We start from the raw sequence: 12839 nt of genomic DNA on the forward strand, positions 1-12839 counted from the left end.
AGATGGCCTTTCAACAGTGAAAAACAAAAGGAGAGTATTTCACTGTCAGGACATGGCACACACCACAATACATGTCCTACCTTTCACATACACTGCACCTGCCCAGGGGGTACCTTGGACCTACCATAGGGGTGTCTGATGTGCATAGAAAGGGAACTGTAAGGCCTGGCAAGTGGGTGCACTTGTCAGGACAACATGGCAGTTTAAGAAACTGGGTGCAGGCACTGCAGTGGCAGGTCTGAGTTATCTCTTTAAGCCTACCTGTGTGGGTGGCACAGTTAGTGATGCAGGCCCACTAGTAGCATTTGTATTACCAGTCCTGGCACACAGTGCACTTTACTAGGGACTTACTAGTAAGGCAAACATACCAATCATGGACAACCAATTACCATTACACTTTACACAGGGAGCACTTGCACTTTGACATTGATCAGCAGTGGCAAAGTGCCCAAAGCATCTAAGCCAGCAAAACAAAATCCATCACAGCATCAAAAAAAGAGGAGGAAGAGGCAAAAAGTCAGGGGTAATCACGCCAAGAAATGCCAGGTGTAACAGTTGCATTTAACTATCCCAGAAGTCTCAATTATGTGCACGTTGAACATGGCAGAACCCTTAACTTAGGTTGCAGAGCTCCCTAGACTAGCCCAGAGTTTTGGCTGCCAAGGGGCAAAATGCCCCTTAAAAAATGGTTTGACAACTGGATTCCCCTCTGTGACCTAAGTGCCAGCCTTTCTACCTAGAAAATACAGCAGCCCCTCTCCCAGGTGTTAGTCATTTGGCCTTGGAAGACGGCTTCACGTTTGAAGCTCACCCTTATGGGAAACATCTGTGTGCTTTCCTGCCAGGGAGAGGTAACACCTCTCCCCATGCAAGATTGTATTGTGTCCTTTCCTGCGACTGTTTAGACCACTCCCCAGAAGGGCAGAAAGCTGTCTTGGGAACAGATCTAATGTGCAACCGTGAACAGGAATAGGAGATTTTGGGCAACAAAGTGGCAACTTTGCAATAGTCGCACCCTGCAACAAGAAACTTTAATTTTGACTTAGGCAACATGCCGGCCTTGATGTAACGAGTTGTTTGATACCATACAATACCAACTTTAGTAGCCCCAGTCAGAATTTAGCAGGGCTGCTGTGGTAGCCTCTAACTCTGCACTCTCCAAAGGGGCTACTAGACTTTTCCACAGTAAAAATAACAATTTCTGTTTTTTACTGCTGAAACATATAAAAACGACATGTTCCACTTTCTAATATACTGCACCCCGCCTTCAGGCTCGATAAGCCTACCTCAGAGCTGACTTATATATATACTAAAAAGTGAAGATTGGACTTTACCATTGCTTTATATGGCAAAGTCGAGTTACCATTTTAATACTGCCCTTCCAGTCCGCAGTAGCAGACTGGGAGCCATATTTTGACTTTGTCACACCCAGGGTGACAGTGCTGCAATCCCTGGAGTGACCCTCTAACTTACAGGCCCTGGGTACCATAACGTAGGAACTTGCGTGTAAGTTAGCTTATGCCAATTGAACATGCACATTTTAAGGTATTGGCTCTGGCAATGAGGTCTGGTGAACAGGACTCGGTGCACTCTCAGAGTCGAAAAACCTGTAGCATCTGTCCAAAACTTAAGGGTTAACCATACAAAAAGAGGCATTTCCTTACACTGATGTTTTAATTGCAATGTATTTAAAAAAAAGTATTAAATAATACTCCTACAGATATAAATGGCCAGATGAGTGAACCCTGTGCAGCCAAGAAGCAGACCCTTTACAACAAAGAAAAGAGACCTGTGAGGCAGGTATCCTGGAAAAAGAACATGGGAGCTCCACAGCTACCACAGCCTGGCAACATCCACATTGAGTGAGGCGTGACGATATCATCACGCACACAGTGCGAATCTCCTCCCCTGAAGTGATGACAGCATGAACCCAAAGACAGAGCTGAAGATTAAATAGATTAAAGTAGTAGCTGCCAGTGCCCAACTAAAATCATAAAAATAGTCTACTCTTCAAAAGGGAGAAATGGAAGTACAAGAGCAAAGACCAAGTTTAAGAGTAAGCAGGGGCTGTTGTCACACAAAGGGAGACCTGGGATGTCACCATACACTATCCATAAAACTCATGTGATAGCAGCATGAGAACAAGGCAGAACTGAAGACCAAATAGAGTGTAACTTATTTGCCAGCAGTAAACAGCCACACGGAGTACCTGGGGATCTCGGATAGCACATAATATCACTCATTTTAAAGGATTTATTCTAGAAGAACAATTACAGATCTGGAATGTTAGAATCAAAGACCAGCGACTTCACTACATAAACATCTCTGCAATATGTTACATTGGATCTGAAACTGCACACAAGAAAACAGAGCTGGGCATTACAATTCTAATGACTTGTCAGAGCTTATTGACACAATATGTTTTCAGGCCATCTTGGGAATCACAGAATATGCAATTTATGACAAGGGGAACAAAGAAAAATGTGGGAGCTAAGTTGCTGCAGTTCAGTTGACACTGGTTAAGACCTCACTCAAGCTGCAATATGTCAAACTTAAGATGTTCATAACAGCCAGACGTGACAGAAAACAAATTCTGCTATGAGAACAACAGAACTAAAAGTTGCATAGTCAGTGCTCTACTAAAGTTACACAAAGGGGTCTTGGGTTCCAACAAAGCTCATGCCCTATGTATTCATTATAGAGAAGCAATCCAGGATGGAGAGCAAAGACAAAGCAAGAGACCAAGAAGAGGAAATATCCACCAAAAGTGAATCTAGGGATATGTAAGGATCCCACAGCAAGCACACTCATTGAAGAGAGTTAATAATACTGTGAGCCCAAAGACAGCTCAAGACAAAATGTTGTCTAGATTCAGGCATGAATACTCAGCAATAACTACTCAACCAGGGAATCTCAGGGGATTGCAGAGAGCAGAGAATGTAGGAAGGCAATCATACTGTGGGAGCAAAGCCATAGCGGAAATAGTCGGTAGTCAATATACCTCCACATAATATTACCACATAAGGTAAAATAATATTGCATGGGGAGTACATCTCTTGAAAGTGATGGGGAGGAGGTAGATCAAGGAATGATCAGCCTTGAAAGCTTGCGAGAACACACAAACATATCCGTCTGCGGACATCCACAAACGTTTCACAACCTTTTCGGTCCTAGATATGGTCAGAGATTTACGCCAGGCAACAACTATTGTAAACCCCTTTTTCGAGTGGGAAGGGGATTGGGACACATCCAAACATTCGAGGTGTATAGAGAGACATTTTTCCATAAGGAATAGCATTTTCGCTGTGGAGAAAACTGTTGGGGTGGGATTACTCTTTTAGCTCCACAAGCACTTCAAGTATTTGTGTATAATCAAGGACCATTCTGAGACAATTGCAAAATACTTATACATTGTTGCTATTACAAATGTGTACATATTTCCATTTTGGAAAGCCTATTGTCAATTAAAGCTGAGTTTGCATCCTACCGTATTGCCTTGCAGTACTCACCCTAACAGTAAAAGCTTTGCTTATTATATATAACTTGGAACATTATGTATGTCTTGTGGTTACAACAGAGGAGTCTTCACTATTATGTGACATTGTAAACTGGCAGTCCATGCATTTGTACAGCAGAAGGTTTGACTGACCCTACTCGTCAAGGAAGCAAAATTGAAATAACGACTTCTTGTCCTTGACCACAAACATGTCCTGGGTGGCTGCATGAATTCCATACCCCTCTGGAAGTTGTGGCCGAAGTAACTCTTTACACCTCAGCAAATGTTCTCTTGGAGTACTTGCTGAGTAAGTGAGTGCCTGCACTGATTAGGGATGAACTAGTGGTTTGCAGATAGGTTGCAGGTTTTTTCTAAACTGAGAGTTTATTCTGCATGGGAAGGACCTGGGTGCAAATTTGCCTGATATCAATATGTGACTCGGCACGGAGGAGAAGAGGTAAGCCCTTCAGTTGTGACTCAAAAAGACTGTCCTCCTGCCCCTAGCCGTTGATTGTACCCAGAGCCAAAATGCTGCACGGACGAGGCTTTAGACAGCCCAGCAAGAGCAACAACGCCGAGGAGGAGCTAATATTCTTTAAATATCCTTCACTCCTTCTCCGTGTATCAGGCTCTGAGTGTTAAAGGTGCCATGTGTCTGTCAATGCATGGGTGGTCTGAGACCTGTGACATTGCTCAGAAGTTCTTCATGATCTGAAGTCTAAGTGTTCCCCAGTGGGATTGCTGCTCTATGAAACCTCGATTAAGGGAGGGCTGGCACACAAAATAATTTTAGAGAGGAGGAAATTTGAGTACCCCATTTTCATTAAAATACCAAATAATTTATTTACACACCTTAGTAGAAATAATGTTTCCGCCAGATTCTTACAGTATCCCTTATTGGGCATAAACATGCAAAACTGTTTTGTATGCATTATTACCCCCTTTTACACAGTTTTGCCTACAAAATCAAATGCAAATATTAACATTAGTTAAGCAAGTAAAACTGTATAGTGTAAATCACACACTGCAGTAAAACACGAAGGATTACAAAATTATCAACTCGAGATACCCAAATTGAGATTAAAATATATATTTTGTAATCATGAACAGATCGCAACAGTCCATGCAATATTTGTAATACATATTTAAAAACAATAATTATTAGCTTTCTTCATTCTTGGGAACAAAGCCCAATCAATGGCACATATCACCTCTGATCCTTCTGTTAAAAAATGCTCAATCCCACTGTACTGTTTGTTGTCACCTCAGTCATAATAAAATGAAACACAGAACATGGACTGCTATCTTTTTTCATAACGAACAATACAGTAATGTTACCCTATGGAGTGAGTTTGAGTACATGGTACACCCTTCAGAATCTGTCGACCCTTCCTTTACTGATTGTGGATTGTATAGTAATTGGACTTATATTGCACTTACTACCACTGACGAGGCCTTCAAGTGCTCTGTGGTGGGTAGCGTGCTACTCTTAATCCAGAACTGGGGAGAATGGGCCACATGAATGAAAGTGTTTTGCATTCGGAAGTGGTGCGATTCGGTAAAATCGGTCATTTGCGATGCAAAATAGCCTTTCATGATGTATGGAAGGCTTTGTAGTTGCAAATTTAAGTAATTGCAAAATGTAGTTTACCTAAAATTGTGACTACAACTAGGGAATCACAACTTGCGATTCCCTTGGCACGTATATGAAGCATTTTCCAACTGCAAACTGCATTTAGGTAAGTGCAATTACCATCGACTTCAGGTCGATGGTAAGCATGTGTAAAATGCACAAAACTGTATATTTCCAAGTGCCATGTAGTGCACACATGCCCTGGGGCTTGGGGGGGCTTCAGGCAGTGGTGGCTCATCGGCTAATGTGGAGGTGCGTCGCCCCACTGCCTTCAAGCAGGAAAAGAAAGGAAAAAATAAATTGATAAAATTATAATAACGTGATGATAACGCTTGCGTGAGGGGGCGGGGTGGGGCTGAAGAGCAGGGGACAACCCTCTTAAGTGCGTAATGACTGTTTGGTCAGCCCTTTCGGGCCGCCCAAAACAGTCATGCGTACTTTTCCTGTTCTCCATGCAGGCTGTATTACAGCCTGCATGGAGAGCATGCCCACCCCTCTAGCCCGTGGCTGAGTGGAGTGTAAATGTAAATGTGTATGTGCTTATATAGCGCCGAATCACCCCTGGGGGTATCTCCGCGCTGTACTCATACCGCTGTAGGAACCCTTCCTGGCTATCCGTGTGAAGTGTCCACTCCTGGGCACCCCCATGGTGAAGCCAGGCATCCCAGCGCTGTTGGGGCCGTTGTGGAGACTAAGCAAGCTATTGCCCAGAGTTGCAGCGTGGGACCCATGATTAGGATAGGCACTGATGCGAGAATATCAGGTCCGAGGAATTTATAGCCCGAGACCCTGCCGCGTCGGGAATCGAACCCTGGTCCCGGACCAGTGCTCTGCATCGAGGTCTGCCACTCTAACCATTGAGCCACACTTCTCCACACAGCATTGCAGCATAGTGACTGGTCAGGGGAGCCTGGCTGCCTGCTTCTTGTTCCTGGAAGACGAGAGCAGGAGCAGAGACGCGTGGGACCTTGTGGGAAGGTAAGTGTTTTTTTTTTAATTGTTGTGACCCACTCTCCCCCTATCCTCCCTGTGCCTGCTTACACCCCCCTGCTTGCCCCACAAGCCGTGCCGCCCACCACTGGCTTCAGGGGGGCCTTAGGGCTCCGGGCACCCTTGGCTGTGTATTACCTAATTTGTGTTTTGCCAATTAGGTAATCACAAATTAGCTAATACAAAATCATTTGCACCTATGGGCCTCATAGTCAACAAAAGAATCACCTTCAAGCTCTTCACGCACGCCTACAAAGCTCTACATGACATGGGACCTGCGTACCTTACCCACCACCTCACATTCCACACACCCACCAGAGACTGCCGCTCTGCCCAACTGGCCCTGGCTACCACCCCAGGTATCCGCAAGACCACGGCCGAAGGAAGATACTTCTCCTATCTTGCAGCAAAAACCTGGAACACCCTGCACGTCAGGCAATCACCGTCACTGCCTCAATTCAGAAAAGACCTTAAGACCTGGCTCTTCGACTGAACCACTGCGTCTTCGGCAGACTAGCTGTCCCCGCCCCTGCACCCTCCCTAGCACCTTGAGACCCTGACAGGTGAGTAGTTGCACTTTTCAAGTAACCTGATTGATTGACAGACAAGGAACTCCCCCTGCCCTGAGTCTCCACAAATGGCATCCCTAACACCACCCACACATTTGGACTCAAGGTAAACATCCTAGGGTGGCCGTCCCCAGCCCACAGCTAACAATCATTTCCTGGAATGTGGCATGCTTCAAGACAATCATTGAGGACAACTCAACTCTTGACGATCTTCAAAAAGAAGACATTCTATGTATTCAAGAGACCTGGGCCAACGGAACTGCCATGCTCCCAGGCAATTACGAATTCCATACTTCAGCAATACAACTTAACATCTTTGGCTAAACATCTGGAGGACTCTCCATTTTTGTCAAGCACAACTGAAAAGTAGAGGCCACTGCAATATTTACCAATTCACACACACACTCCAAGCTTTCCTTATCAAAGGTCTAAAATGTGACCTCCAACCACTTTGCCTGTTGTTAATCAACTGTTATGTTAACCCTGCACAGCAGCAGAAAAAACAGGCCATACATTCTCTAATAACCACAAATGAAGAGCTGCTAAATAAATACAACTCTCACATGCCAATTATGGCCAGAGGCTTCAATACCAGGGACCTGGACAGTTACAGTAAGTTAACCAGACCAATCCCAGATGCTGTATCATTTGATCCTCATTAAAAATCATAGGCTAGTGTCCGCACAATCCCTAAAACAAGCTAATGCCAAATTCCTCCTACCTTTAGGAACATATCCACTATGGATTATATTTTCATCATTGAACCGTTAACACCCACTCCCGGCGCCTTCCAAGTAGATGACAGAAGCGAAAGGGACCAGAGAACTCTGCACGCAACCCTGCAATTAGACATCAAGGTCTCACTTCAGCTACTTCAACTTGGGGAACCAACAGGGGAAGAACGTCAAATGGAAAGACAATCTTGGCAAAAAACGAAATAAGTGGATCCCAAGTGAAGAGGCAGACGTTAAGTCACCCAGCACACTGACAACTTTAGCCCACTGTGAGGAAATTCCTACAGACCTTCGCACAGCCCTGGGGGTGGAACCCCACTTTCCCAACTGCCCCCAAACCAAAATCACAACCAAGGAACTGACCACAACCAAGCAAAACCTCTGAAGGGCCAAAACAGCCAAAGGACAAGGTGACAAACTTCTCTGGACAAACTATTTCAGTATACAGAGCAGCTCACAGCGGAATGTATGGCAAAAAACCCCCAAAAAACTCAGATGAGTGGATAAAGATCTTTACCATCCTACAAGAGAAGAATCACTCCCACTTTTGAAAGCACACAAAAAGTCATCAATTGCACCCAGACTAAGGAGAATGGTTTGGCGGAAAGAGAGTGGATACTCACGCCAAGCTCCTATATAAGAGTGACCAGACGAAAGAAACAACATCCACCTAGTCACTTCCAGCTTCAGACTGTTACGCTCAACCACCCTCTCCTCCCACAGAGGCCTCAGACATAACCACCATACATAAAATGAGGCGAGACTGTGCCCCGGGACCCAAGGGACTCCCGCCTCAGTCTTCAAAACTGTACAAGTCTTTTGGTCTGATACACTCACTCTGATTTTCAAGTACGCCTTTGCCACTGCAACGACTCTGAACTCATGGAGAGGGACACATCTCTTCTCGATTCACAAACAGGGAGATCTCTCAAACCCTGCAAACTACCAGCTTATCACCCTTCTAGACCTGTAAGCAAAAGAACATGCACACATCTTATTGCAAGAGGTGGAGGCCTGGGCAACAGTAAAAAGCATCTCTCCATGTTTCCAATCCGACTTAAGGCCAGAAAGATCCACGATGGACAACTAGCGTACCTGTCGCATTGAGCCACATGGACCAAACAACCGCCATTGTTGTGCTGCTTCGTTGACTACAGTGTAGCCTTTGACAGGATGGGCCGGGGTAAGCTGTGTGGAAAAGCTAGCAGCATGGGGGGTCCTCCCTCTGCTCCTCAAAGCTATAATACCAGGTGACTTGGGTCTATATAAAAACAGGCCCCATCACAGCAACTGCAAAGGTCCCTACCAACAATGGAGTCATGCAGGGTCGTGTGTTGGCCCCCTCCTTTTACACGGCCGACCTGGCAAAGCAACAGAAGGTGCCAGTCTAGTTACACCGAGGCTGGGAAGGGTGCACCTCCCAATTATGCAGAGCGCAGATGGTATCGCGATTATGGACCACACAAAAATAGGTCTACAGAGGAGAGGCTTTAATGCTCTTCATAGGTTCAACAAGGCCAATACAATTCAGATGAACCAGGGAAAGACAGAATTGTCATCTTTGGAAAATACCCCCATAAGAAACAGACACACTGGCGGCTCAGGGATCTACTAATAACAGTTGCGAACTACAACTATCTAGGGGTCCAGTTCACCGAAGGGGCCAAACCTACGGCTCAAATAAAGCATCTTAAAACAGACGGCGTAGGAGTCATTCACAGCCTGAAATGCCTTAATAGTCACCTGCAAAGCCCAACAGCTGAACCAATGCTAAATGTCCTGAGAGCAAAACTGATTCCAGCTCTAAATTACGGCCATTTAACCTTTCCTGGCACATTAGAAATGCAACTTAAGAACACTCAAATTTCAGCATCCCCAAAAATCTATTATGTTCCCCAGCAAGCCAGAACAGCGAGGCTGAGACAGGAGCTGGGCCTCAGAAGAATGGACCTCAAGTGTCAAGGTGATTAATTAAAATTCTACATTGGGAACCTAAGGCACCCCGAGAATACATCAATAGCAGAACTCAAAATGTTCGAGACAGGGGACTCCCCATGGTAAGCATATTTAGCAGAGGCAAACAGTAACTTGAAAAGTGTGGCCACCAATCTACAACAGCAGGACATGCATTCTCAGCCTGGAAAAGGGCAGTAAATGTGCAGGTCAAGTAAATCTCCTTTGGCCTGGACATCGAAACTCTGTTACTGCCCCACTTCCGGGAACACTTGATGCCTCCTACACGCCAGGGAAAGCTCAGTCCTATCTTCATCAAGAAGTCACAGCCCATGCACGCAGGAAAAGCATATACATGAGGCTTCTCGCCCTACCAATCATGGACTTCAATGCCCCTTGACTTTGTAACTACCGCAGGGAATCCTTGTTCCACTTATTATTTTGTTTCCCCAAACTCTACAGTGACAGTCACTGCCTGTTAGTCTCCTTATTCTGGGCCAATGGATAATAACTTGTAGAAGAGGTTCGGACCTGTATTTCTCCAATGACTCTCCAATGACCTCAGCAAGGCTGGGGAAATGCACGGACATTATTCGATCAACACCCCAAAATGTCACACCTGGGTGACATTGACCCAGTCTCAACACAACTCATGCACTTTCTCCGTTATACTGGGGTCTAGAGCCCCAGCCTGCTCTCTTGCCCACCCACCTTCTCTTGCACCAGCACTTTTCTGAAAAAATATTGCATCCTGCATGTCTTAAAGGACATATGCAAAGAAAGTTTTGCCCCTGTGGCTTGTCATGTCGCACCACAAGCACTCTGCACTTTCTTTTTTTCTGCCTCAACTCTTAGGGGCATATTTACAAGACAGTGACGCATCTGTAGAGATGCGTCACTTTCCCTGTGCCTCTCTGAGAAACCCTTGCGTCACCATGGATGCGCTGTATTTACAATACATTTGCATATGTAGGGGCAAAAGTCACGCATTGCTGGAGTTGTGTCGCAAGCATGACGCAACTCCAGCAATGCATTTTGAGGCCTATTCCCACTACACTGCATCACTCTACACCTGCTTCAAGCAGGCATAAGGTTTTGGCGCATTGGCATCGTAGAAGTGATGCAGTGAAATCCTGTAGATTTCAGTGTCACTTCTACGAGGCTTTCCTGTGTGGGAATGCCCACCCTGCATAAATTATACCTGATGCAGGTATAATGTGATGCAGGTCTTTACAACGTGGCCCATCTCCCTAGATGTGTCACGTTGTAAATTGGCCGCATTGTTTACGCCACCGCTGGGTCACAAAAGTGATGCAATGGCGGGGCAAAAGTATCGCAAGGGTCTTGTAAATCTGCCCCTCTGTGTTATTTCTTTTATCTAATCGCATTCCTTCATAAAAAATTATCTGGTTTTATGTCAATACACGTTAATACACATGCTGCTGGATCACGATGCTATTCCTGCTAAGAATTTTAATGTTTGCAATGTCATTTCTTTTAAGAGGTATTGCTGATAAGTCTTTTAATATGGTTTTAACATTTGTTTATATTTGTACTCAGGAAATGCTGTGTTTGTTGCCTTCATGTATAGATTTTAAGTAATCAATCATGAATAAAACTCACTCATTCATTCATCTTTCATCTCTGTATTGCAAGAGGTTGTTTGATCACATGTGTGCCTATTTGGGCTATATTTTTATTTGAATGTATAGTTTTGTAGAATAAGAAAATATAAAGGGCCAGGACAAAGACCCAAACAGCTGGGTCCATCTTTTCTAATTCACAGTTTTGAAACCTATAACGTCCGTTTTCTTTTATTGTGCCAGGTCAACAGACAACAAGAAGGTTCTGACACTCCCCATTATCACCATGGAGGCCAAAATCCAGATGTGGCTTGTAATGGCTTTGATGTCAATTTCAGCTTATCCAAGCACAGACTGCTGCATGTGTTTGCAGCTCCACCCACAGGAGTTGTTCTGCAAAGCAGGTTTTGGTAAGTATTGTTAAATCTGAACGTCTGATACTGGTTCAGTTTTCTCTGACTGTTTGAGGTTTTTACCTGGACATCAGTTGAAAGGTTTTGCTCCAATGAGGTTCTGTACACCCGGGGAAACCTATGGAAGCAAACAGCAGGCATATGTTATGGGGTCAAGCATAGGAAGAGGTACAGAAATGTTCTGCATCCCCACAAACACTATGTGCTGCTCTTGAAGATGTAGTGTCGGGTGAGCGGCATCTTTAATATCTGTCACCCTAGGTTAGTTAGTGGTCAAAGGTTTGGCTATGCCCAATATTGTTGGAATTTTGTTATTTACACTGCAGAAAAGCCTGGTTAGATTGGGATTTTCAAAATATACATCACACACTACAACTTGGTAATGATCCATGTGTACTGAAGGACATTAGGCTGGTGGGGAGATAGTATCCTGTGCCATTAGGGGTATTTCTGAGTGGTCACATAATGCTGTAACAAAGAACACCAAAAGTACATCCAGATACATCCTGGGCAGTTCTGAGTTTGTGATTACTGTTCACTGCCAGGAGATGGCTATTTGCATTTGGGATAATAGGGACCCCATGTACTTCTACCTGTGCAGAAGAATGCCGAAGGTGTCCCGGAGACAAATGAGTGTTCTTTGGTATCTGTAATCGGGAAGTAGAATTAGCATCGAGGGAGAAATTTAATGTTCGAGGCATATGAGCTGCAGATTACACACTGTGCATTGATAACCGGGAAGTAGAATTTGCATTGAGGGCAAAATTTAATTTTCATCACTATCTCTGCAAGGAGGAAATTCTGTTCTCCATTTACCAGGGAGACACAAAGATACATCCTGGAACACAAGCATCTCCAATCATATTCCACTCCAGTCTATACCAGTTGATGGCGTCATTCTGTGATGCACAGATAAAGAGTCTAGTGGCTCCAGTGCATCCTCACTGCAACAAGAGTTGCATCAGCTGTTCAGCATGAATCAAATACCAAAGGAAACTTGTACTCAGATTAAAACCACAGTGCAAACATTTTCAGAGTTTTACAAAGTGTTAGTTATGTAGTTTTAAATATTAGATTGGTCACCTACAAGTGTGTATTATATTTTAAATGTGGAATAGTTAAAGGCTTTCTCCTTCCGAGCTTTTCAGGGGAAAGGATGACTATCCTGACAGCCTTCTTTGATTGGAAAGTGGGAAAACTCCTTAAGCAAGATGGAAGTATATTTTTAGTAAGAGGGAATAAAGACTTCAGAAGAATTTCATGCAGGCAAAGCACTGGAGTAGACGGAGAGCATGACAGAACAGTGCTGAGCAAACTGTGAATCCGGAAAGCAAGAAAATTAGAAAAAACACAAAAGGCAAAATCTCAGTTAAGGGGCAATGAACATGTATGTGTATATGTATGTGCCATTTATGTTGTGCAAACCTAGTCAAAAATCTGTGGAGCAATGTACAGGCTCAAATATGAG

General features: G+C 44.4%; 1 protein-coding gene across 1 annotated transcript in view; it reads left to right on the forward strand.

The window, feature by feature from the left end:
• The window catches only part of LOC146796814 (metalloproteinase inhibitor 1-like), a 230144-nt gene that overhangs the window by 20794 nt on the left and 196511 nt on the right, over window positions 1–12839 (forward strand). Inside the window, exon 2 of the mRNA XM_085629540.1 lies at window positions 11202–11368. Coding sequence (XP_085485666.1) covers window positions 11245–11368 — 124 coding nt within the window. The 5' untranslated portion in view covers window positions 11202–11244. The remainder of the gene's footprint in view (window positions 1–11201; window positions 11369–12839) is intronic.

The sequence above is a fragment of the Triturus cristatus genome, chromosome 10 (genome assembly GCF_964204655.1).
Source record: "Triturus cristatus chromosome 10, aTriCri1.1, whole genome shotgun sequence".
NCBI classification, from domain to species: Eukaryota; Metazoa; Chordata; class Amphibia; order Caudata; family Salamandridae; genus Triturus; species Triturus cristatus.